The sequence below is a fragment of the Amblyomma maculatum genome, chromosome 2 (genome assembly GCF_055883805.1).
Source record: "Amblyomma maculatum isolate TAMU_Amacu chromosome 2, ASM5588380v1, whole genome shotgun sequence".
Lineage (NCBI taxonomy): Eukaryota > Metazoa > Arthropoda > Arachnida > Ixodida > Ixodidae > Amblyomma > Amblyomma maculatum.
The window spans coordinates 26630620-26655883 of NC_139345.1; the positions used below are offsets into that span (position 1 = coordinate 26630620).

The 25264-nt window shown below is 44.0% G+C and overlaps 1 protein-coding gene across 1 annotated transcript in view; it reads left to right on the forward strand.

The window, feature by feature from the left end:
- LOC146198193 (motile sperm domain-containing protein 2-like) overlaps window positions 1–25264 on the forward strand; it is a 53640-nt gene that overhangs the window by 15429 nt on the left and 12947 nt on the right. Inside the window, exons 2-9 of the mRNA XM_084593589.1 lie at window positions 127–273; window positions 515–601; window positions 1220–1374; window positions 9597–9657; window positions 11581–11619; window positions 12510–12634; window positions 16141–16209; window positions 19945–20069. Of these exons, the coding sequence (XP_084449715.1) occupies window positions 127–273; window positions 515–601; window positions 1220–1374; window positions 9597–9657; window positions 11581–11619; window positions 12510–12634; window positions 16141–16209; window positions 19945–20069 (808 nt within the window). The remainder of the gene's footprint in view (window positions 1–126; window positions 274–514; window positions 602–1219; window positions 1375–9596; window positions 9658–11580; window positions 11620–12509; window positions 12635–16140; window positions 16210–19944; window positions 20070–25264) is intronic.

A 25264-nucleotide genomic window follows, 5' to 3' on the forward strand; every position in this document is an offset into this window, starting at 1 on the left:
TAAGCAAGCCTTTTGCTTCTGTTCCAGATTCTTGAACTGTTTCAAGATTGTATGTTTATGCACTTCTGCGACACTAAAGATCTTGTCTTTTTTTTCTTTGTGCAAACCATCGCATGACATGAACAGACCAGTTCCACCCCGCGGACCTGCAGAAGATCGCCGACTGCGACGAGCTATGCCGCCGGTTCATCCGCCAGAAAAAAATAAACATGGACGACGCGTTCGAGATGGCCAAGAACGCCCTCATCTGGCGCAAGAAGTTCGAGGTCAACGGTGAGTTCATCGCTCTTGTCTCTATGAGGGCTTGGTAGCATACAGCAAAATTTTTACGCTACACGGTCTTGGTGCCAACTAGCATTTCACAAGTAAGCTTATACGATTGCTTTGCTTCCAGACTGTATTGGTATGCCATAGAGGAGCGTTTCTTCCGTTATCGACGCTAATTGTAATAACTATCGCCCCCCCCCCCCCCCCCTTCCCACTTTTTCCCTTCCCTTTCTGTGATCTGAGACAGACATCACAGAGGCGAGCCTGCCTCCGGTCTACTTTGACTTCGGCGCCATGTTTCCCCTTGGCCAAGACAAGTATGGGAGCCAATTAAGTACGTATAAAATGGTGCGTTACCTCGGGAGAAGTTAAGAAGTGATTGGTTTGGTTTGGTTTGGGGGGTTTAACGTACTAAAGCCACTCAGGCTATGAGAGACGCCGCAGTGGAGGACCCCGGAAATTTCGACCACCTGGGGTTCTTTAACGTGCACTGATATCGCACAGCACACGGGCGCCTTGCTTAAAAAGAGATCTAACCCTTTAACAGACTTGAGAAGATTTTGGCGGGCTGGCTTCGCCTTTTTTTTTTTTTTTCGGAACGACGGCTATCGTGTCGTCTAATGCACACTGACTTGACATAACCCTGTATTGGTCCGCCAGGGATATTTGTATCCTGTTGATACGCTTGTTGATCGGCCCAGCATGCTTGGTTTGTTCTTGGCTGACTAGGGTATATGACGCAGGGCCACAACCTGTATGTTGAACACACAGAGTCTGTGTTGTGAGTTGGGTCGCGCCAACGAATGCAGGTGCACTCGTCGCGTTTAACGAAGATACGCGCTACGCGGGTGTCAAAAAACATAACAAAAAACAAACGATGCTGTTTACTTGCTTCACACTCGGTGGCTTTCGGTGAGAGATACTTGGGGATATGCCTTCGCTGTGGTCGCAGTCTACCACCGAGTGAAACTCCACCGCAAGCACGAGCGCATGTCGGTGCAGCACCGGCGCTTCTTGGTCTTCTGGGTGGAGAAGCTGCTCTACGAGCTCAACCATGTGCGGCTCAGCTTCGTTCTCGACCTGGGCGAGTCTGGATACGGAAACATGGTATACCAACTTTTTTCCTTTCTTCCTCTTTAAAATGATGCCACTCGTTGCTATGGGATGAACGCTCGGAAGCACCTGCTTAGCGGACAACCATAGGAATGTTCGGCACTTTTCACAGTGAGAAGGTTAAGGAGAGAGAGAGAGAGAGAGAGAGGGGGAGGGGCAGTAAAGGTCGAAGGTCGCCTTCAGTGAATCGCCAATTGTCTGGCAGCGCCTCTCAGCCTACCTATTATACTGTGCGATGGGCTATGTGATTAGGGGACGTAGGAGTATAAGGCTCTGCAGGTATAACGAGGTTGGAAAAAAGAACAGTTGTCATCTCAGTGGAAGAAGTAAGTCTCATGAACGACTTCAAAATGGGCTCTTTAGATCTCTTCGCGCTTCGCATTCGCACTAAAGCTAATAACGATAAAAAATAAACCGCTCCTTTCTTCGATGTGAGCATTAGTCAGAAGGTGCTCATTTTTATTTTTTTTTGTTTTTAATTGTTTTTCGGCGCGCTACAGGAAAATAGGCAGACACTGCTTGGACCCATAGCCAGCCTGAATGCCCTAAAACGAAAATGAATGGCCTGAGATACCAAATGACGCGATTACAGTTTCAGTAGAGCTCGAAAGTAGTCGAATGAGAAAAAAAAAACAATTAAAAAAAACAACAACAGCGAAGCGTTTGCATGATGCATGTGTAACCTTGAAACCTACAGAAACATTAAGGAGGTCTATGAGTCTAATCAGACTTGAATGAAGTGTTGGGGACATACAAGCTCCGCCGTTAAGGGTATGCAGTCACAGCGTTAACGGCTCCAATCTGCCCTTGCGAATCCTCGTTCGCGTACATTTCCTTTGCAACTCACCTGATCAGTAATTATGTAATTTGTGCCTTCGTTATCTCTCATATAATAATCATTAGCATGCTGTCGTAAGTTGTCACGTTATCTAAAGGGCCACCGGGCATAGAAAAAAAGCTCCGTTTTGATCAAGCAGTACAAACGTGCCTGCGTGGCTTAGAAGTAGCGTGTCTCACTCGGTATCCAAATGTCCCAGACTTCCATCTTCATCCTCCAGAACCTCCGATCTGTAGGCAGCTACCCGAGTTGGCAGCTCCGACCATGTCTGTGGTTTCCGAGAATGACGTTTGACAACAGTGGCCGGCCATGTCAGCTGTCAACACATGCTATAGAGGCACACTCTACGCCAGGTTTCGGCCTGTCGCGTAATCCGTGGGTGCAGTCACGAATGACCTTGAACAGCCGCGAAGAAGAAGAAGAAGAGCAAGAAAAAGAAGAAAAAGGAAAAAAGGAAGAAAAAGCAAAAGAAGCAGCAGCAGAAGAAGCAGAACAAGCAGAAGAAGAAGAAGAAGAAGCAGCAGAAGAAAAAAGAAGAAAAAGAAGTAATAAAAGAAAAAGAAGGAAAGAAGAAGAAGAAGAAGAAGAAGAAGAAGAAGAAGAAGAAGAAGAAGAAGAAGAAGAAGGAAGAAGAAGAAGAAGAAGAAGAAGAAGAAGAAGAAGAAGAAGAAGAAGAAGAAGAAGAAGAAGAAGAAGAAGAAGAAGAAGAAGAAGAAGAAGAAGCAGAACAAGCAGAAGAAGAAGAAGAAGAAGCAGCAGAAGAAAAAAGAAGAAAAAGAAGTAATAAAAGAAAAAGAAGGAAAGAAGAAGAAGAAGAAGGAAAGAAGAAGAAGAAGAAGAAGAAGAAGAAGAAGAAGAAGAAGAAGAAGAAGAAGAAGAAGAAGAAGAAGAAGAAGAAGAAGAAGAAGAAGAAGAAGAAGAAGAAGAAGAAGAACGCTTGGTCACCTGCAGCTAATGCTTTCGCTCCATATTCGGTTCAGCAGCGTTGAACCATTCTCATTTTTTTTTTGCTCGCTTCGCCGACAGTGTCGACGCCGGATTTTTCGGAGAAATAGGCATTTAACGCTGTCGCGTTCGCAAAGAAAGTCAAATGAAATAACCAGGATAAAAATCGTCAGAGAAAAAGCCACGCTGATCCGAGTTCCTGGCGCAAAGCTTCTCTAGTGTTATCACCCAAAGAGAGTGAAAAATGTCTAGAGGGACACTCGCTGGCACTTCCTGTGCGGCTGTAGGAGACAAATCAACGAGAGGCAACAAACACTGTGCGCAAAATAATGTAAAAGAGAACTGCGGATACAAAACATTTTCTTTCCGTCAGCTGTCGACCAGTGGCCCGCGGGGCTCTACGTTGAAAAGTAACATCTGCTTTTCGTTTTTCGGCTCGCAATCTTTTCGTAGCAGCGGCTTCCGGAAAGGAGTTATAATGTGAAAGCCGGATCTAGTTTTGGGAATAAAACGCGCCGCAGCAAATGCAGCTACAACGGCGATCGAGAAACAAATCGCCGGTGTTCGCTCCTTGGACGAGAGAGCGTGATACGTGCAAACGGGGCCCGAGCTTGCGGGAAAGCGAAGTCGAGCAGGGAGGAAGTGGCGGCCGTGTCGTCCCCGACTTCGCTCCAAAACAGGCTCTGGTCTCTTCCGGGATCTAGTATAGCGAAGAAAGTGAAAGATGGCCGCGATTATAGCACGCTATTTACGTACACCATACCTTCTATATCTGGGTCTCGTTAATAGATTCCACGGCCGCAATTTGCAGAACGCGTATGCTCTCTCCTGCTGCACCTGACTTCCTTGGTTAGGAGAGGAGGAACGCTCAGCGGGAAGTTAAACTGATGGGTCAATTAATTGTTCATGAGAGTTAAAGAATTGGAGAGGGAAATAACATACAACGACACGCTCACTTCTGACTACTTATTTCCTCGCCAAAACACGCTCTATGTAGGGATACGAAAAGCCAGCAAGAAAAAGAAAAGAAGCAAAATGATTGAAAGCGAATGTTTTTTCGATAGTGACAGCTTGGCTTCCATTAGAGCGGGCACGCATCGCCTAGCAAGGAAGTAAGTTTTTCTTAGTGCTCTTGGAGGTTTGAAAAAAAAAAAAAAACTGATATAGCGGTTTAGTTGAACAGGTTTACCGGGTATCGAAACGCAAGTTGACCGGTAATGTCATTTGCTGTTACCGGAAGGATACAGGGTGGGGGCGGTACGAAGCGAAGGCGAAGAGATTAACGCTCGATATTCTGCTCTGGTGAAAATGCTGTGCAGATAGAAACGCAAAAAAGAAGAGGACAGGGGTAGCCTAAACTGCATGAATAAATGTAGGATAGAAAAGACGCAGAACCTTTTCGTGACTTCATTACCGGTGAGTCCAAATTGTGGAGCCGCGCTAAGGTTTCTTGAAAAATGTATTTAGAACTCTAGGTGACACTTAACTTCATTACCGGTGAGTCCCCAAATTGTGGAGCCTCGCTAAGGTTTCTTGAAAAATGTATTTAAAACTCTAATTGGCACTTAAAGGTTAACTCCGGTGTTTTTTTCATCATTCTGTGTTTTTGGTTGAATTACATTCCTCGACACGTCCTGACTCGAACACAAAAAAACATTTTTCGAAATTCCAATTAGAAGTATTTAAAAAAAAAACAGCAAATCGAAACCGAAACTGCTTTCACGGCCAGAAACGACGTACAAGGTGACGAAATAGTGACGTCACACTCAGTATTAGAGACACACTCGTACGTGCGTTGGATGGTGAAAATAAAGTATGGAAATCATGAAGCATTGCATAAAATGTCTGAGGTAGTTAAATATAAGCCTCACAATTTCATAATCATGCGGGAAGTGGACAGTAACGCCGGTATACTGTTTGTGATGTCAGAAACTCAGTGTTGCCGGCAGAAATAGTCTCAACTTAAGCCATGAAAACAGCATATTTTAAAGTCGTGTTGCGCGAGAACGGATTATCGTACGGCGCCCAAATTTTGTAGAATGCGTCAGGACGGAGAGGAAAATCTACAGTAAAACTTTTATTAGAATATTCGAATGTCAAAAAACCCCCGGAGGGCAACTCCGGCGGTTTTTCCGTTCTCGCGCAACACGACTTTAAAATATGCTGTTTTCGTGGCTTAAGTTGAGACTATTTCTGCCGGCAACGCTGAGTTTCTGACGTCACAAACAGTATACCGGCGTTACTGTCCACTTCCCGCATGATTATGATATTGTGAGGCTTATATTGAACTACTTCAGACACTTTATGCAATGCTTCGTGATTTCCATACTTTATTTTCACCATCCAACGCCCGTACGAGTGTTTCTCTAATACTGAGTGTGACGTCACCATTTCGTCACCTGGAACGTCGTTTCTGGCAGTGAAAGCAGTTTCGGGTTCGATTTGCTGTTTTTTCTTTTTAAACATACTTCTAATTGAAATTTCGAAAAACGGTTTTTTTGAGTTCGAGTCAGGACGTGCCGAGGAATGTAATTCAACCAAAAACACAGAATGATGGAAAAACCACCGGAGTTGACCTTTAAGGCAGCTTAAGTACGGTAAGGCGAAAGTATTGTTTATTATTGTATATTATTAAAATTATTTTCAATTTTTTATTTATTTTAATTTTGTTTATATTTTGTATTTTATTATTTTTGTATATCCTTTGACTATTGATTACCGAATCTTTAGATGTTTTAGCCAGTTTAGCCAATGTTGCTTTATGTGGCTACTGGATTGGATTCTGAACTTCGGATTGATTTACGACCTTTCTGTATTGGCTTTTGGCTATTGATTACCCAATGTTTAGGTACGTTAGCCTTTTTAGCTAATGTTGGCTTGTTATGGCGCTACTGTTGCATTGGCTGTGCCTCGTTTGACATTTTCCTGCGGGCGCCACTTAAGAGCCAGGAAAGGCTATCGCCTTAACTGAATCAATCCATTTGTTGGAGTAGACCGGGTATCGAAACGCAAGTTGACCGGTAATGTCATTTGCTGTTACCGGAAGGATACAGGGTGGGGGCGGTACGAAGCGAAGGCGAAGAGATTAACGCTCGGTATTCTGCTCTGGTGAAAATGCTGTGCAGATAGAAACGCAAAAAAGAAGAGGACAGTGGTAGCCTAAACTGCATGAATAAATGTAGGATAGAAAAGACGCAGAACCTTTTCGTGACTTCATTACCGGTGAGTCCAAATTGTGGAGCCGCGCTAAGGTTTCTTGAAAAATGTATTTAGAACTCTAGGTGACACTTAACTTCATTACCGGTGAGTCCAAATTGTGGAGCCTCGCTAAGGTTTCTTGAAAAATGTATTTAAAACTCTAATTGGCACTTAAAGGTTAACTCCGGTGTTTTTTTCATCATTCTGTGTTTTTGGTTGAATTACATTCCTCGACACGTCCTGACTCGAACACAAAAAAACATTTTTCGAAATTCCAATTAGAAGTATTTAAAAAAAAAAAAAACAGCAAATCGAAACCGAAACTGCTTTCACGGCCAGAAACGACGTACAATGTGACGAAATAGTGACGTCACACTCAGTATTAGAGACACACTCGTACGTGCGTTGGATGGTGAAAATAAAGTATGGAAATCATGAAGCATTGCATAAAATGTCTGAGGTAGTTAAATATAAGCCTCACAATTTCATAATCATGCGGGAAGTGGACAGTAACGCCGGTATACTGTTTGTGACGTCAGAAACTCAGTGTTGCCGGCAGAAATAGTCTCAACTTAAGCCATGAAAACAGCATATTTTAAAGTCGTGTTGCGCGAGAACGGATTATCGTACGGCGCCCAAATTTTGTAGAATGCGTCAGGACGGAGAGGAAAATCTACAGTAAAACTTTTATTAGAATATTCGAATGTCAAAAAACCCCCGGAGGGCAACTCCGGCGGTTTTTCCGTTCTCGCGCAACACGACTTTAAAATATGCTGTTTTCGTGGCTTAAGTTGAGACTATTTCTGCCGGCAACGCTGAGTTTCTGACGTCACAAACAGTATACCGGCGTTACTGTCCACTTCCCGCATGATTATGATATTGTGAGGCTTATATTGAACTACTTCAGACACTTTATGCAATGCTTCGTGATTTCCATACTTTATTTTCACCATCCAACGCCCGTACGAGTGTTTCTCTAATACTGAGTGTGACGTCACTATTTCGTCACCTTGTACGTCGTTTCTGGCCGTGAAAGCAGTTTCGGTTTCGATTTGCTGTTTTTTTTTTAAATACTTCTAATTGGAATTTCGAAAAATGTTTTTTTGTGTTCGAGTCAGGACGTGTCGAGGAATGTAATTCAACCAAAAACACAGAATGATGGAAAAACCACCGGAGTTGACCTTTAAGGCAGCTTAAGTACGGTAAGGCGAAAGTATTATTTATTATTGTATATTATTAAAATTATTTTCAATTTTTTATTTATTTTAATTTTGTTTATATTTTGTATTTTATTATTTTTGTATATCCTTTGACTATTGATTACCGAATCTTTAGATGTTTTAGCCAGTTTAGCCAATGTTGCTTTATGTGGCTACTGGATTGGATTCTGAACTTCGGATTGGTTTACGACCTTTCTGTATTGGCTTTTGGCTATTGATTACCCAATGTTTAGGTACGTTAGCCTTTTTAGCTAATGTTGGCTTGTTATGGCGGTACTGTTGCATTGGCTGTGCCTCGTTTGACATTTTCCTGCGGGCGCCACTTAAGAGCCAGGAAAGGCTATCGCCTTAACTGAATCAATCCATTTGTTGGAGTAGATAATAATAATAATAATAATAATAATAATAATAATAATAATAATAATAATAATAATAATAATAATAATAATAATAATAATAATAATAATAATAATAATAATAATAATAATAATAATAATAATAATAAAAATTGGTTCACAGGAAAAGATGCAGTATCCGTCACACTTGCTCTGTGGACACCTGAACCGCGCCGTAAGGGAAGGGAGGAAGGTGGAAGTTAAAGTGGAAAGAGAGAAAGAGGAGCCGTAGTGGAGAGCTACGGAGTAATTTCGACCACCTGGCGATCTTTAACGTGCGCTGACATCGCACAGCACACGGACGCCACTTCGTTTCGCCTCCATCGAAACGCAGCCGCCGAGGTTGGGTTCGAACCCGGGTACTCCGGCACAGTGGTCGGGCGTCTTACCACTGCACCATCCCGGAGGGGACCCGGGGTTGTCCCCGCCGGGGTGGTGCAGTAAGTCCGGTATACCTGAAGGAGGCCTGTGTAGGCAATTTACTTCCCGTTAACGACCGAAGAAGCGGACAGTATGACCTCGTTTCCATTTCGACGTCCGCTTATGCTCTCGTACTGACTGCTGTGTGTGTGCCGTATATGCATGCTAGCCTGCGTAAGGCATTCGGAGGCAGCGCTTCTACGTCATGAGCTCAGTTTAGTTTTCTGTAGTTTCCGGCAAAAAATTAAATTCAACTCAGTTACTGACAAATCGTCACTTTTCTAACGCCTTTCATCGAGTCATTATGGTGCTGTTGGGCGGAAGGAAGTTGAAGGGACGAAAAGTGCGAAACTGTACCCTTACGTGCTTGAAGCCTAGCAGAGCCCCCTACACTCTTGAGGCGACCGTGATTACGACATCATCACGTTCTTCGATATGCTGGTGGCTGCACGTCATATTTCCAGTAAATGTGGTTTCTGGTCCTTATTGAAAGGCATACGGTTGAAACACTTTTTGATCGTTAATAGGTGTCAGTAGTATAAAGGGACTGTGTCTGCGAACGAATTAGAAATTCAGCAATGTAGATGCTCGTTCAAATGTCGCGACCTCACACTTTTGTCAGCGGCGTCGAAATTCTCCCTGCGGTGGCTGAGGCTGGCCCGTCCTATAAGAGAAGCTGTCCATTTGAAGACGCAGGTGCTGACAAACTCACAGTTTGGGTCTAACCGTTGAATGCGGCGGCTGAGCAATCTGCCATGCACTACGACGGGGTTCAACGAGTTAGCGCATGCATCTCTTTTAGTGCGCTTGACTTTAGCTAAAGCGATTTTGGGCAGTTAACTAATTACAAGGGAAACGTGTGGTCCTGACAGCCTTAGATGCCCCATGCCAGGATTTCATAACATGCTTAACTTGAGTTATTTTGAAAGAAGAAAAAAAGAAAATGTAAGAAAGCACAGCGAAAAAACCTTGTAGCTTTCTTTTCTTTTTTTAACTTCTCATGATTAGCTTTCTTTAGCCTGTGCGCAGTGTGATGAACGCAGTATCTTAGGCTTTTGCACAACTAATACTTCCCAAGTAAAAATATGCCTTGCTTGTCTAGAAGTTCGCAGAATTGTGTTTACAGAATCCGACACGCTAGGACTGCGAGAGACGTGTTTTATGACCTCGCTGCGCCGTGTGGCTGGTCCTTTTTTTCAGGACATGGAGCTGATCGGGTTCCTGATAAGCCTGTTCAAGGAGTACTACCCATGGGCCTTGGGTGAGTGCAGTGCGATAGCACGCTGGTGACGTTCTCTCTGAAACAATTGGATCAGTTTAGCGTAACACGGAAAAAACAACCAGGTAAAACGCTAGCCATCAGTGCAGCCTGGTTACCGAATCGTTACGTCACAGTTTAGTGTGCACTACGATCTATGAGGGATGTCGCCATAATGGAGGGCTTTTGAACCTTTCTTTTTGGTTCTTCAAACCGCCCGAAATACCAATATATGGGTGCTTTGCGTTTAACTATCACCAAAGTGCAGTCGCCGAGGTTGAGATTAAAGCCATGAACTTGTTTTAGGAGCATGCACAATGAGCTAAAGGTGCGCAGCTGTTGTACTAGCAAATGGGTGTGCTACCTGCACCTTCATTGTTTGACCCCGTTCGTGTGCGCAGTCTGATATGCAGGTGTAGGATTGTTTGTTAAGGCAGCACGAGGAGACCAACTCCCAACAAGGCGGGCTCTAAAACTGCCAACAATTTATTTCAAGAAGATAGCAGCATCGATCTATTTCGCTGCGTCCAGCATATGTGACAGATGGCAGCAGAAAACCTGTTTATATGTCTGTTCGTCCTTTTCTACTTGCGCTGCCTCAGTCTGCTGTCAGAAGGAACAAACTTATTTACTTTAAAGGACTGTTGTCTTGCTCTTTGTGTTCAAGAGCGTTCGTTGATTGCACAGCTCAGAGAAGATTTGATTTAACTATAGCCACTCTCCCTGATGCGTTGTTGGCGAGTGCGCAAAGGCTCGCATTTGCATCTTAACTCTGCCAAACCTAAACCTTTTGGCTAAGCAGTATAGCGCAGAATAATGTTTCCGCGCTTCAATACCCCGGATAGCGTTCAGGCTCGGTCATGGTCAAACTGTGACTTAGTCTGTTAATTAGTTACCATTAATTAGGTAATTGTGAGAAAAATTGTACTTTAAGCTACGGCATCAAATCATGTATCATTGGATAGCTTATGCCGAGCACGATTGCACTACACTAACTACAGGTCTTAATTGCCATTCATTAGTTAACCATGATCAAAAAATGGAGAGAGCACTGCACAGTCTGTACTGAAGAAATGCGATGATGATGATAAGCTCTTTATTTACTTCCAAAGAAGGGGAACCAGCCGAAAGACTAGTTGCACTGCTTAGAGAAGGTCAGCAGGGATCCATTGGGACTCTGCGGCCTCCAATGCGCGCAAAATGAGCTGGCGCTGTTGGGCGAGCTCGGTGGTACGCAGGAGGAACTCCCACGCATTCACTGTAGCTGAATTGTCTGCGTTGTGTCGTGTACATGTCCACACCATGTGAATCAATGTGGCTGATCGTGAACAGTGTTTGCATGTAGGTGCAATAAGATTTGGGAAAATTTTGCTATATAGCCATGGGTTGGGAAAGGTTCCTGTTTGTATTTTGCGCCAATGGACGGCCTCGCGCCGGGATAGTTCCCGGTGTGCAGGTGGGTATAGACACCGTTCGAGCCGATAATGCTGGAGGATGTCCGCGTATGTAACAAGGCGTAAATGAGTGCCTTGTCAGAGGAAGCGGCAGGCTGAGGAGGGTGCTCCTCCCGATAGCTGAGTTCTCGGGGTGGAGTATGCGCCTGTGCGTTCCCGCTGAGAAATGCAAAAGCCTGAGCGTTGTTGCTGCACAAGGTGCACAAGGTACATCACGCGCCCCTTGTATAGCTTTTGCTAGCAAGGTCAGGGCTGGTGCCGCACAGTGGAAATTTTCTTTCCTTGACATACGTTCGCACACATATAACTCACGCTCATGGATCACAATACAGCAGGTGTCAAGTTCTTAATGACGTATTAATAGCTAATATATGCATTGAAAATTTTCTGCTCCAGGTAATATCTGCTGAATGATTCCTTGCGCCTCACCACTGATGTATGCTTTTTGCATTATTGTTTTTTTATTTCGCAGGTTTCATCATGGTGTACGACATGCCCTGGTTATTCAACAGTAAGCTCCTTTTATTTTAACTGCAACCTTGCGTTATCGGGCACTTGAATTTCTATGCCTTTACATACAATGAAATCGGGGTCAGAATCACGTTCATACAAGGTAGAAGGAAAAATGATGGAGAGTGCTTTTTGTTTTTTAATTAACTTTCACCTTAGTTTCGCTAGGTAAACACATTCAGGTTAGTAGTATCTGCAGGCTTCTGTGTGTGGACGGAAGCAACTCTGCTAATAATAATGACCTTTTCTTTTGTGCATGCGGCTACTTAAATATCGGGCCTTAGAAGTGAAGAAAAATGAAGAAGCCAATGATAATTAGTATGGACTTATAATTTTCTGACATCCTTCTTGGAATGATTTTTTTTTGCTCAACAACAACAACAACAACAACAACAACAACAACAACAACAACAACAACAACAACAACAACAACAACAACAACAACAACAACAACAACAACAACAACAACAACAACAACAACAACAACAACAACAACAACGACAACGACAATGACAACGACAACTTAACCTAACAACTTACTTAACCTCACTGACTTACTACAGCGCTTGGATAGTTTGCTCTGCCGCATTCAAAGAGTCTCGCCCCGCACTAGGCGTTTTTGATGGTGCTTAAAGAAAGCAGCGTGTAAATTGAAGGAAACCGATATTATATGGAGAGTCACGTCTGCCTCTCCAACGGTTCACCAGCGCTTTCATTTCTGCGCCTGTTTCGACACGCCGCCCGATCTCCTCGTTAGGCGTTCACATTATAGAATGTTTAATTAGGCAAATCCTTCGCATCTGGCTCCCACTTAACTTTCATGCATGGTAACAGAGCTACAGCATGCTTTTATTTTCCTCGCTCCTGCTCCTCTTTTATCATAACTTGCAGCGGCTTGGAAGGTGGTCAAGTCCTGGCTACCAGCCGAAGGTATGGACCGCATCAAGTTTGTCGACAGAAACACCATCACAAATTATATATCTCCCGAGAATCTGCCCGAGTACATGGGCGGCAAGGTAATGCATTTTTCTGCTTTTACCTCTTGAACAGCAGCGTCTTGAAGGCAGGCGCGAGCTTTGAATCCTGCCTGAAAAATGCCGAAATTGATCGAACTTAGCGGCCGCATATTCCTCAGTCATTATGTATGCCAGCCCTTATGCGGGCATGGTAAGCCTTCTCTTGAGAATACTTTGCAGTGGAGAACTTTGTGTTTTCTCTCTCTTCGTAAACGAGCTCTGGTCGCTCATGCTTTTCGCGAGCGCAACGTTCTTGAGGTAGATGGTTGCGGTCAGTTCATGAGTTCCCGATTGCATAGAAAAAAGAATGCGCTTACCGGCTGTCACTACATTAAATGAACAATATAAGATCGGCTTTAAAGCGCAGCAATCAGCACTAATTAATGGAGGACGAAGAAATATGCTAGACGTCATTGCATAGTGCGACATGCGAAATAGTTTTATCTGCGATCTATGAAAAATGGGTGTTGATGTCGCTCAGCCGTAATGTGTTCCGGCGATTGTGACTACGGCACTGTCCTAGAAACAATGACATTTGAAATGAAGTGACGGCTTGCGTGCGGCTGGCTGGTGATGTCTGTCTTTTGATTCATAGCAAGATGTGTATGGGAGAGAATATTACCTCCATGCGGTGTATTACTGGAAAACTTCATATGAACCGTTTTACTCAGGCCGCTATGAGCGCTTATGAAAGTGTGCCAGGACAGCAGACATGTAAGTCCTCCTTACGCTCTCGGTAAACTGTTTTGCCGACAGTAGCAGAGCAGTGGCTTTTCCTTCAAAGCCTTTAGTCTTTGTCTGCCTCGCCTCGGTTCTTTCACCGCAAGTTCATGCTTCCGGTATTGATTTCTCATTCCCAAGTTTCTCACTACCTTCCACCCACTGCCAACGCGTCGGTGATTTATTTGTGATCCCCCAGAGACATTAGGAGGCGCTGCTGCCGCCTGCGCCGTCTTCTGTTTCTTTAGCCTCGAGTGCGCCTAGAGAGCGCGGTAACAGCAGCTCGCTGCGGTCAGCCCGCGGGAATGTGAGGAATTCGGACGATTCATTTGTCTTCTGGACAAAGCGAACGGATAGTGCGAGTTCATTAGGACGTATACTTTACCGTCCTTTTTTTTTGTTCCTCCTCTCTTCTTCTATTTATTTACTATTCTATACTATCCTAGTCCCATTAGTATCTGCTATTTGACTTCTCCGCAGACGTACGTGTGTGGCGGCAGGCGTAAATCAATATCCAGGGACTCGAAGCCGATTGTGCATCGGTCTCTTGGTTCAGCCGCATCGGTAGCGTGGAACTGAATATACTGAGACAGATTATTTTTTTTGCTTCCATAGCTATGCCGGTAGATACTGGACACTTTTCGTTGGGTGACAGGTCTGTCCATCATCGGGAGACGGAATCACAGGGCGAGGGAACCCTTTCTAAGAAGCGGTGCCATGGCGAACACAGGCTGCGCAGTCACTTGATATGCAAATTTGTGGTTCCATTGTGTCTGCTTTATGTCAGTAGGCAGACTCGTCCATCACTGCAGTAGAGGCGAAGTTTGAGCTTGAAGGACAGTAAACGAAACTGCGGGTAAACTGCGAACTTGGCCTAGTCGGTGAAACATGCCTTAGTCTGTAGTCGGTAAAAGCAGTTCATTTTCGGGGCTTTAACATTAAATGTTTACGCAATGTTATAGAAACAATAGAAATAAACCTGCTGTTAAACTTACACCCAAGTAATTGAGGCACTCATAATTAGAAAAAAGAGTGAAAGACTTCAATTTGCCCGATATCCTTTATGTGAAGCTGGCTGACCTTCCAACATTTATCATCTTTTTTTTTTTTTTTTTTATTGCAAGAAAGCGTGTAGTGGTAACCATTGACGTAGACTTTAATATGAGTGCGCACAATGGTGGAGACGAAAGAGGAGAAAGAAAAGCAGTCGCCTTTTCCTTCTATGTTTATCTTCGCACAAAATCCTCTCTTGATGAACCTCTTGTTCCGTGCATACCTAATACCGTTTACTTTTGTTTAGCACGTTTTTAAAATTTCCAACGTCTCCATTACCTCAGTCGGGAAGCTCTCCTTTCTGCACCGGATTACCAACACCTCAGATGGCCTTAGCGTGGACGAATGTGTAGCTCTAGGCAATGTGAAGTGTATGACTCTCTTGCGCTACAGATTACCGAAACTAAATTTGTATTTATGTCGTTCGGGGCTATCCGTTACTAACCTCTGTCAGTCTTGCAAAGAAATTGAATCCATAGATCACTTTTTCCTCTTCTGTCAGCGGTTTGCATCTCTCCGCAAAATTTACTTCGCGACTCCCCTTTCGAGATTGGGCCTTCCTCTAACCATTCCAGTTCTTTCCTTCAGGGCAAGCGTCAAGGGATATGCCCTAAAACCAGTGTGCGATTCTATTCATGATTACATAATTGGAACAGGTAGATTTCTATGTTAGGTAAGACTTCATTACTTTTTCTTTTCCTTCTTACTTTTTTTCGAAATTCCAGTTAAACACCCATATTTATCTGAATACTCTAGTACATGACCATATATATTTACAATCTACAATGCATCCTTGCCATACCCCCGCCGTGGGTATGTGCCATTTAGTCTGAGGTCATCGTCTTCATCATCTTCGCGCGTTCTTCCGCAAAGCGCGTGCACCCGCCGCCGACATCTTGGGAAGCCGAATGAGATTCGGTAAGCGATCAGTGGCCGATCCCACGAGTGGCTTGGTTTTCGCGGTCCCTTAAGCTTAAGGAATGCGCGTTGTGCGATTTTGATGAGATAAATAGGATGCGAGGTGTGACCGCATTACTGAGTGGTGCACCCTTTGGACGTTGGGCCATTGGTCCTGCAGAAGCTCCTGGTGGCTTAGGTGTTGGACGTACTTGTATGTGTACGTACCTGTGTGGCTTGAATCTATACCTGTGTACATTATGTACAGCGGCTACTACTGTTCCTGCAGTTCACTTTGCGGACTTGTTTTGAAAAGCAGGCTTCTTGTCGCAAAACGAAGCATTCCGTGTCATTTACTATCAACACTGCGTTCGCGTCCGAACCTCGCGGGTCTCCTGTGGTTGTTACAGTGCTGCTGAAAGAGGGCTTACACTGGCGAGGTGTTTAGGCTGCTTGTGCTTTCTTGGTTTACTGTTCTTTCCACTCGGTTAAGGGGGGTGGGTAATGAATTACCTCATTAGCATACCGCGCAGACAAGTCGCGTTGGAGAAGAAAAATGACCTTTGGAGCCTTTTATGGTTCAATTTTGATTTATTTGCACCGCACGTCCCTGCTCATTTTCATGCGAGCGGTGCTATTTGTGCCGGCGTATAATTTGATGTCGTTCGTTCGACACTCTTGTAACATTCTTTATAGAGGTTACTGTGGTAGATTGGCAGAAACTGTGCGGCGAGCGTGGTAGGTGTCATTTCTACTTGCGTGTACGGTGTGCGAAAATATGTACCATTGTATTTTTGAAGGTAAGTTACTATTTATGTTCTCTCTCTCACTTGCAGCAAAAACTTCCCTTCCGGGAATACACGTGGGACGATGTGGACTTTATTGTCAACGTCGCCAGCCCTGATGTGAGTGGCGGTCTCTCGTTTTTCCGCACATACATACTTGCTCGAACCGATCGATCTCCATCTGTCGCGACTGATGAAAGAAAGGAGCGTCCTAAGCAAACACGCACTCTTTATGGCGTGATCCCTGATTTGATGCTTAAGCTGCTTTGTAATAATTTAGCACCCACGGTAAGCGGTAATCTAGGAATGGTTTAAACAAAGTGCGTTTGACCTGGATGGACTTCCAAAAAATGCGAGGAAATAGGCTACATGGGCTGGTGCCGCACTTCAACTTTGCTTATATTCTTTCCCGCGTGTTCAAAATGAGTGTAAGCTAAGCAGACCTAACCAGGGCCCTGGAGTGGAGGACGCGACACCATAATTGCTCACATTTTTTACTTTACTAAGATGCTAGGTGACACACCTTTGGATGAGTGTATTGACGCAATCAATTTTTCCTATTGTGTGAGATAGCTATGCAAAATGCGATACTTCTATTCGATGTTAAAGTGTTATTTAATCTTTTCTGCATATGGTTCTAGGCTATTTCCAAACAGTGCTGATTGATAATTCGAATATAGGGTGTCAAGGGGACCACCCGCGAATGGAGGATAAGGACCGTTTGAGACATTAGGCAGCAGGGTAAGAATATAGTGATAACTAGAATATGCCTTCACATCGAAAATAAATAGGAATTGCACGTATAGTTACTACTTGACAAAGTATACGCAGACATGTTACGCCTGTAATAAGTTGCAGCACCCGGTAGCTTCTGTCGGAGTTTTACTAGTTCCTCACCAGTGGTGAGCGCACATGCACGGGGTAGTATTGCATCACATCAGTTTCCGTCTTCCGTAGCGCATTGAGCGGTAAGTGCAAAAACACTGATTGATATTCTGGCGGCCATTTTGGTCAGCCCACGTCTCTGAAGCGGGAACTGCATCTGCTGAAAGAAAGAAAACGCAGAACTTTGTAGGTGCATTACGATAAACTATCTAGGCGACGTCTATCTCTTTCCCGGTAGTAAATGTCTTCGCTTACATTACGATGACTTATTGGTTTTGGTGCTTTACAGTAGTATAAAAGCCAACCAGATAGTTGATGACAGAAAGGTAATTTAGTTTTACTTTTTTTTACCCAGATACAGTGAATTCAGAAAAGCATTTGTCAAATGAAATGAACCGAGCAGCAGAAGCAGCTCTTTCAGATAACTTTAAGAAAAAAAAATAAAGATGGCCGCTGCACACGTCATTGATGTGTCCACACGGCTGCGTTAGGTTCCATGCAGAACGAACAGTGCAAACACACATGCGGCAGAAATAAGGAAATCAAAGGGAATAAACGAACCTTCAAGAAGGAAGCACTCGTATTCCTTTCTTCTTCTTTTTTTTTTTTTTTTTTCACGCATGACTTTCACTCGTCCTTGCGCGCAAGCATTTGGTGTTTGGACGCTTTATTTCGACACCTCTCGTATTCGTGCGGAAGACCGGCGATCAAATAGCGCACGCGTCAGAAAGCTAAAATGAAGAAGAATGCATTTTAGCGCAATCGGCAGTTGGAAGCGACGCCTTCCTTCGTGTCAGGTCCATTCGTACAGTGAAAGATCGCGAGGAAAAGTGTGGGACGAAAGACAAGGCCATTTTTCTTCTGTACTTCGCTCCAGTCTGGGCTTGTGTCGTGTAGTCTGGTCGGAACCGCACGAGGAGCGTGTCCATGACGCTGCATTCATAAATCACACGGAACCCCACCTTCGCTCCCCCGACCACGCACTGTCTTTTCATGTTTATTTCCTGTACTGGTAATGGGCACGATGACCTTGGAGTGACGACAATTTTCAACGTGGGGTGAATTTAAAGTTAGCCACATAGCATGGAACCTTGTATTGAGTTGGGACAGATGTCATGGAAACCGTTCCCGAGCACAACGAACTTCGTAACCACTTGCGGCCGTGCGATGCTAGCGACCACTCCTCTTGCCTCTATTCGGTGGCAGGCTGCCAAAGGATTTGAAAAGAAAATAGAGTATGAATTCTGTGTTTGTCGCTTGCGATGCCCCAGCAATATGTTTCTCAGCCTGCTTTTGAGCAACTGTGTTCCTACGGATTTTATGTTTCGAGGTAGGTTCTTAGACTGAATGGCTGTAGTTGACATGAGGCTGGTAATGTATGCCATATCGTCAATTTTAAAGGGGGTAGTCAGAAGAGGAAAAATGCGGATGTTTTTTGATGACTCACAATTATTGTGGAGAAAAAGAAATGCAAACGTGTTAACGGGCACTTATCAATCCAATATTTGAAGCAAAACCTCGGAAGGGCACAGGCTACGACACTGCGGCTTGGACGTATTACATTAAGCACAAAGAAGTACATGTACACGAGTAAAAAGCATTATTTCAGTGCTCCTTTATTTTTGCTTTCGAAGCACTTGACGATGGTTTTATTTTGATTTGTGATTGCGTCTCTGATATCGTCCTTGAACCTGCACATTATTGAGAGGCCTCTAAATGTAGCCAAAATGTAGAAAACGTACTTAATCGAGATGTTATCTTTTCGGCGACATTCTATAAAACGATTATTTACTGTGGTAATCTGCGTTTATCACTCTAAATAGTGTATTCATAATCAATTTGACCTTCAATGAAACGAAGTTCATTTTCCTCGCAATGCAGTGCAGTCTATTTGCACAATGTAGCAGTTTCAACATCGCATTGCGCGCTAGTCGCAGGCGATAGTCTGAGGCATGTTGGAAGCTTAACGACAGGGCAGAATACTTGTGAAAACCTAAAAATAAATAAATAAATAAATAAATAAATAAATAAATAAATAAATAAATAAATAAATAAATAAATAAATAAATAAATAAATAAATAAATAAATAAATAAATAAATAAATAAATAAATAAATAAATAAATAAATAAATAAATAAATAAATAAATGCGTACATTGCGGGGATTTTCCTGTATCAAATAAGGTGTAGTCACTGACAAGTAGCAGCCTGCTGTCGAGACGATGTGTCTATCTCCGTAAGCATGGTACCTTATCACTGAAAAAGACCCGCAGTTCTAAACAACTCAGAGCTGATGGGCAGAATTAAAGCGCACGAATCTGCGCTTGGGCTTTGATTTAGCGCGAATGTGTTCCAGAAGAGTGCTCAGTAGCTTGGTTCTAAGCGAGGTTTCAAGCTGCGCAGCATACTTCTCATCATCATCATTTAATTACCCTTAAGGGCCCTTTTGTTAGGGCATTACATAAGGGGGGGAACAACCGTGACATAATACATTGGCCGATAATACAATAATATAAAACAGAAATACATGGTACAGGGTTCATCTTGTAACTATTCTAAAAACAAAACATCAACGTTAAACATCAACATAAAAGACACTGCTGCTCAAGAACAACCTGAAAAAACAACACGCATTAAGAAGCGCGGAAGAATCATTCAGTACTTGAAATGTACTGTTAATAATTGCCTGAATTTATTTGGTTCTGTTTCAGTGACAATGGCATCAGGGAGTTCATTCTAGTCTGCTTTTGACCGCTTCTGAGCATCGCCGTATATTTTTCTGACTACCGCTTCAAGCAGGCCCGTTAAAATACACACTGCCGATTGTGAGGGTTCCCTCTTCTCCCCATGACTGATCTGCGTGGTGCTCGGCCCGTGCTGCGAGGCGCCGGGTCGCCCGTCCGGCGTCTTGGGAGGGGACGAGTTCCTCATCTCTCATATCCTCCACTCTGTGGCGCTACTGGTGCGCAGGTGATTCGGGAGCGGATCCCCCGGACACCAGAGATCGAGGAGTTCTACCGGAGTCGGTTCGGCATGTTCACGGTGCGAAGCAGCGCCGACACTGACGACCACCACGTGGCGCTCATCAAAGTCGAGTGCGTATGCTCAGCGGCCTGTCCCTTGTTGCGTGGGCTTTCCTGCCTTTCTTTTTATTTTATTTTCTGCTCCGTCTTACACTCTCTGAGAGAGTGGCGCCACACTAGGCGAACAATATGCAAAAGGCTTGCGCCCCCCACCCCTCTCTCGGGAGAGCAGACTCGCATCACCAACGAAACAGCTCTGACAAATTTTAACGCCACTCCTCTTCAAACGTGCTGGGAGAGGAGTGGCAGTGGCTTGTATAGAGCGCTGGACAGTCAGTGCGTTTGAAAATACTTAAGGCGACAGCCTTTCTAGGCTATTGGTGCGTCGACAGAAAATGACCGCCGGACACGTCATCAGGAAATGTCCGCCGCATGAAAACAGGAAAAAAATTATTGATCGTGATATCTAGTGATTAATAGAGGTTGAGATTAGTAGAGGCTATAATGACTACTAATGACTTGTAATGAGCTATATATCTAACACTCCGTCTTGACTACTGTGCCAAGGATGCGGGATCGAATCCCGGCCGCGGCGGCCACTTTTCGATGGAGGTGAAAAGTAAGAAGCCCGTGTGCTGTGCGATGTCAGTTGCATGCTAAAGATGGTCTAAATTTTCGGACCACTCTACTACGGTGTCTCTCATAGCCTGATTTCCTTTGGGACGTTAAAACCTCCCAAATCAAGCTAAACCATATGTCTAACGACGGCTTGTAACGGCTACAATTGATCAGAAATGACAAATACTTAGTAATGAGTATTAGGTCTAACATGACCTACCATTTACTTGTAATGATTATTAACGACTTTCACTGACTGCTAATTACTTGTAATGACCAATATGTCTAACGACGACTTGTAACGACTACAATTGCTTAGAAATCACTAAATGCTTAGTAATGAGTAGTCATGACTAAATAACTACTAATTGAAACAATTACTATTGTTGGTAATGATCAATATGTCTAGCGAGAGCTTGTAATGACTACGATTAGAAATGAGTGAAAGTGCCTAGTAATGAGTTGTAATGACTGCGAATGACTTGTAATGACCAATATGTTTAATGACGACGTGTAACAACTGCAATAATTAGAAATGACAAAGCTTAGTAATCAGTAGTAATGACTAAAATGGCTTCTAATGACTGCTTCTACTGCTAGGTTTTCGCCGCTCACCATATAAGAGGTATCTTAAGAGACCCTGTAGTTTTTTTTTTTCCTGGATCCTTTTCGTTCAGGTCGCCTTTAAAAGCGTGAACGAAAACTAAAAAAAGAAAAAAGAAAGAAAACCGAACGTGCAAATAGATTTCTTACTCCTACTTGCTTATATGTACAGCGTCAGATGCAGTAATGTGACATCGTGATGATTAAGCTTAGGCCATCACTTCACCTGGTAGTCAACATTGATTGCGAACATTCAAGTGACCTTTAGTGTTAAGATGTTTTGTGCGCTCATGACGTGCCATTTAGCTCTGCTGTAATCCACTGATTGCAACAGACAGTAGTAATTTACGGACCGAATAGTAAATGCTAGCGCTAAAAGCAGACGCACCTGCGGCAGAATACAGGGTATGCCCGGAAGCAGTCCTCGTTGCCAAATTTTTGCCCGGTATTCTTTGTTCTCGTGCCTGCCATTGTATTTTCATAAATACTGACGTCATGCGCACTTCCAAAAAGGTTTTCCAGAATTCTATTTAGGGTGCGTCGCGTTGGCACTACTCAGTGCGTAGGTAATCCCGATGCTGCACCCTGCAACAGCCCTTTCCGCGACTTTCAGTGGTAGCCTCACGGGGAAATTGGCTTCTCTTTTTTTTTCGTCCTCAGAAATCGCATCTTGACGCCCCGATAGATGTTTTTCTTTCTCGCGCAGCCTTCTTTGAACCTGCGGCCGTACAACAGACGGGCGCGTTTGTCTTGCCATTTACGGGAATAAGTATAAGCATCTGTCAGTTATCGAATCGTTCATTTTGCATTCGCTTTGTTCTGGCAGCGGCCATGGAAGAAATGCTTGAGTGAGTGGCACCGCTGGATCAACCCGCAATAATCATGTTTGTCCGCCTACATGTTCCTTAGAACTCTGAGACCTGCAACGAAAATCCATTTACTATCGAAGCGCTTTTAGAAGGGCTCCTGGGAATCATGAAAAAGGAAAGTAGCTTTCCGAGCTACAGCGAGTGCGTGCTGTGCCTGTGACGTTAATATGGATTTCTCCGTTCGCTTGGAGCTTCTACGTCGCAGCATCACTGCTTGCGACTTCGCCAAGGACCGGGGCACTTTTCTTGTGTGTGTGTTTTTTCTTTTCGTGGCGGTTTTCAGTGCAGAGTCGATGAGAAAGTTTCTGCTTTTATCACCCGTTTGGTACCTCCGTATCTGAAACACATTTACTTTCTCACGTTTTCGATAAGCGCTTCTTGTCGGTCTGCTTCCTCTGTTGCAAACTTTGAGCTTGACCCTTACAGTGGTCCATTGGAACTGTTAGTACATAACAGCGCTGCGCCATGCCAAGACTCGAAGCGTTTTTTTGCTAACGGTAAGCCTTACTTCCTCTCTGGACGCCCCCCCCCCCCCCCCCCCCCCCTTTCCCCCGACGAAAGCGGCTCAACGGCGCCTCCGAAACTCTGCATATAGGCTCTATTATCGTTTTGTCTCCACTCTGGTGCGCGCAGACCTTAACAGACACGAAATGAAAGACTTGGCCATCCTCTCGCATATTCCTATAACTCTTTCGTCACAGAACTGACACAAGTGTAAAAACGTATGAAACAAACACTCGCTGCATTCTGGTTGTGCTTCCAAAGAAAGGTGTCCAGCGAACGCTTAAGGGGAGTAGGAACTGCCGCTTTATGCCCGCGTTCGAGGGTCTGCAGATGTCGCGCTTCTGTCGTTCGAGTATTCACGGCGGAATGTCGCTTCCGCGTCAGCTAGCGTCCGCATGAAAACCTTTCCGCCGAAGTAACATGACAACTTTTTTGGATTTGCTTTTTTTTTTAAAAGCTTCTTTTAATTTTTTCTCTAGTCGAGAGTTGTCAGCTGATATCGGCGCCTGCAAGTTTTCATAAGATATCGCATAATGTGGCGAGCTCTGATCCCGATAAATCAATATAAACAGCTCAAAACCTGCCGCAGCCTTTCTGCTTTGTCAACCATAGTTTCAAGCGCTGAGAAAGAAAGAAGAAAGCAATCGCGAGGGAAGAAAAAAATGTGTATATTAGGTAAATAATAAAAAGCCAAATTTTGCTTTTACGGCCCTTTAAATGTCGCCTCAGCTGGCCCCGTCAGTCGGTGTGGACTCCTCCCGCTGCTGCAAAACAAGTGACGCAACGCTTTTCAGGGCCTAAGATGTGACGTGCCATATCGAAATTTTTGTCATCGTTTTGCTAGACACTTTAGGAACTAAACGCAAGGTGTTAAAGCGTTTTTTTTTGCTTGATTACGACGTAAGTTTTCATTCTACGCGTATTGATTATGCTACGCAAAGCAGCCGTTAACAAAGCACTGCGTCGTGGTTCTCCGAAAAATGTTTTCTTGTTTAAAAACTTGCAGATCATTGAGAACGAATTTTGCGAGAATTTTGTAGTTGAAAAAAAAAAAAAAAAGCACCGCTGATAAAACATGTGTGTAAAATATCTGAATAGAAAAAACAATGACGTGCAGATGTACCTGTTCGAACTAGGTCTCAGGGCCGAGATGAATTGTTTTTAGCAGCGAGAAAATCCGACGTTATTGAAGCTGCTGACATCCAGTCTTTTTTGGCTGCACACGCGTCGCGTCATAGCGGCGATAGGAGGAGTTTTTACTAGCGCCATTGCTTTGTTCAAATTGCTTTTGGTGAACCATTGCGAGCAATGTTTCCGTGATATTTTTAAGTCGGACGGTACCCTTTTGTGTGTGTTACAGCATAAATTGCAGAAAATAAGCAAACATACCTATGGTGCGGGGAAGGTGGGTCGATAGGCGAAATGTTCGAAATCCGAATTTATATAGTGTATACATCGTTTCCTTCTGAATATGAAGTAAAATGATCTAGACAAAAGGTGAAGCTGGAAAGCTAAACTTCTTGCAAGCAGAAGGTTCTTCCTTTATCGATTCTCTTTATTTGATGCTGCGCATTTGTGACGCGCGAGGACAGAGACTGCTGAGCCTGCCTTTCAGGACGAGAGGATACAAATTTCATGACGTGAGTGTATTGCCTTGTCTACAGCTGCCAGTGCGCCTCCGGTTTCGACCTTTTCATAAAAATGCTTTCAGGCGGCAGCATCGCAAGGGCGGGTGCACACGCTACCTGATGAAAAGTTTTGATCGGACAGAATACGGCTTAAGCTTTGAAACACGAGTAGAGATGCTCATGTTAAAGGCACCCTCTTACCCGTTTCTCTTTTGCCGAGAACGCAGAAAGTGAAGGAAGGCCAGAAAACAAGCGCGCTCCACAGGGTGTACTTTTCTGCGTGAGGCTAAGTTTAAGTTGTACAAAATTGTTGTTTTAAGCTGTAGAAAAAGGTATGTCGTTGCGATAATATTGACTGGGAACACAAACAACAATTCTTGCCCTTTTTCGTTTCGTTCTTGCTGACGGGTCTGCTCGCATCTTCTCTTTGTGGAATCTCTCGTCTTCTGCTTTCAATTTAGCAAACGTCGCTCACGCACCAGGCCTATGTAACCCTGGAAGCAATCGAAAAAGCTCGTTACAGGCGACTAGCGGCCATTAATTTTTGTTGTGAACTCTAAGATGCCTTGACCGGTTGAAAAATGCGTTACACGGTGCGCACGTAGGCGTTAGCTCCACTGGTGTAACTTAGTGACGTGGCCCCGTGTTCCTGACCATCACTGCGTGGCCTCGATTCTCAGCCGTATTTTGCCTTTGGCGGGACGCATTAGTGTCTCACTGTTCAACTTACGTTATCATAAGCATTAAATAAATGTGTATCGACGAAGTGTATCTGCAGCCCTCCGCTACTAACTTTGTTACACTACGTCCGCTGGAGTTAAATGATAATCCCTACTGCGCGGCGAGGTGAATAGATAGTTGTGAATACCACAGGGGCAAATTTTCGCCGAATGCCAAAAACCTCAAAATTATTTCACTTTTTTTTTTTTCTCTGATGCATTCTGTGCATGCAGACGTGCACGCAGGCATCCCTTTATGTTTCCATGCATATAACATTTCCGAAGCAGCTATTGATGCTATTATTCAACTGCACGTTCACAACTCG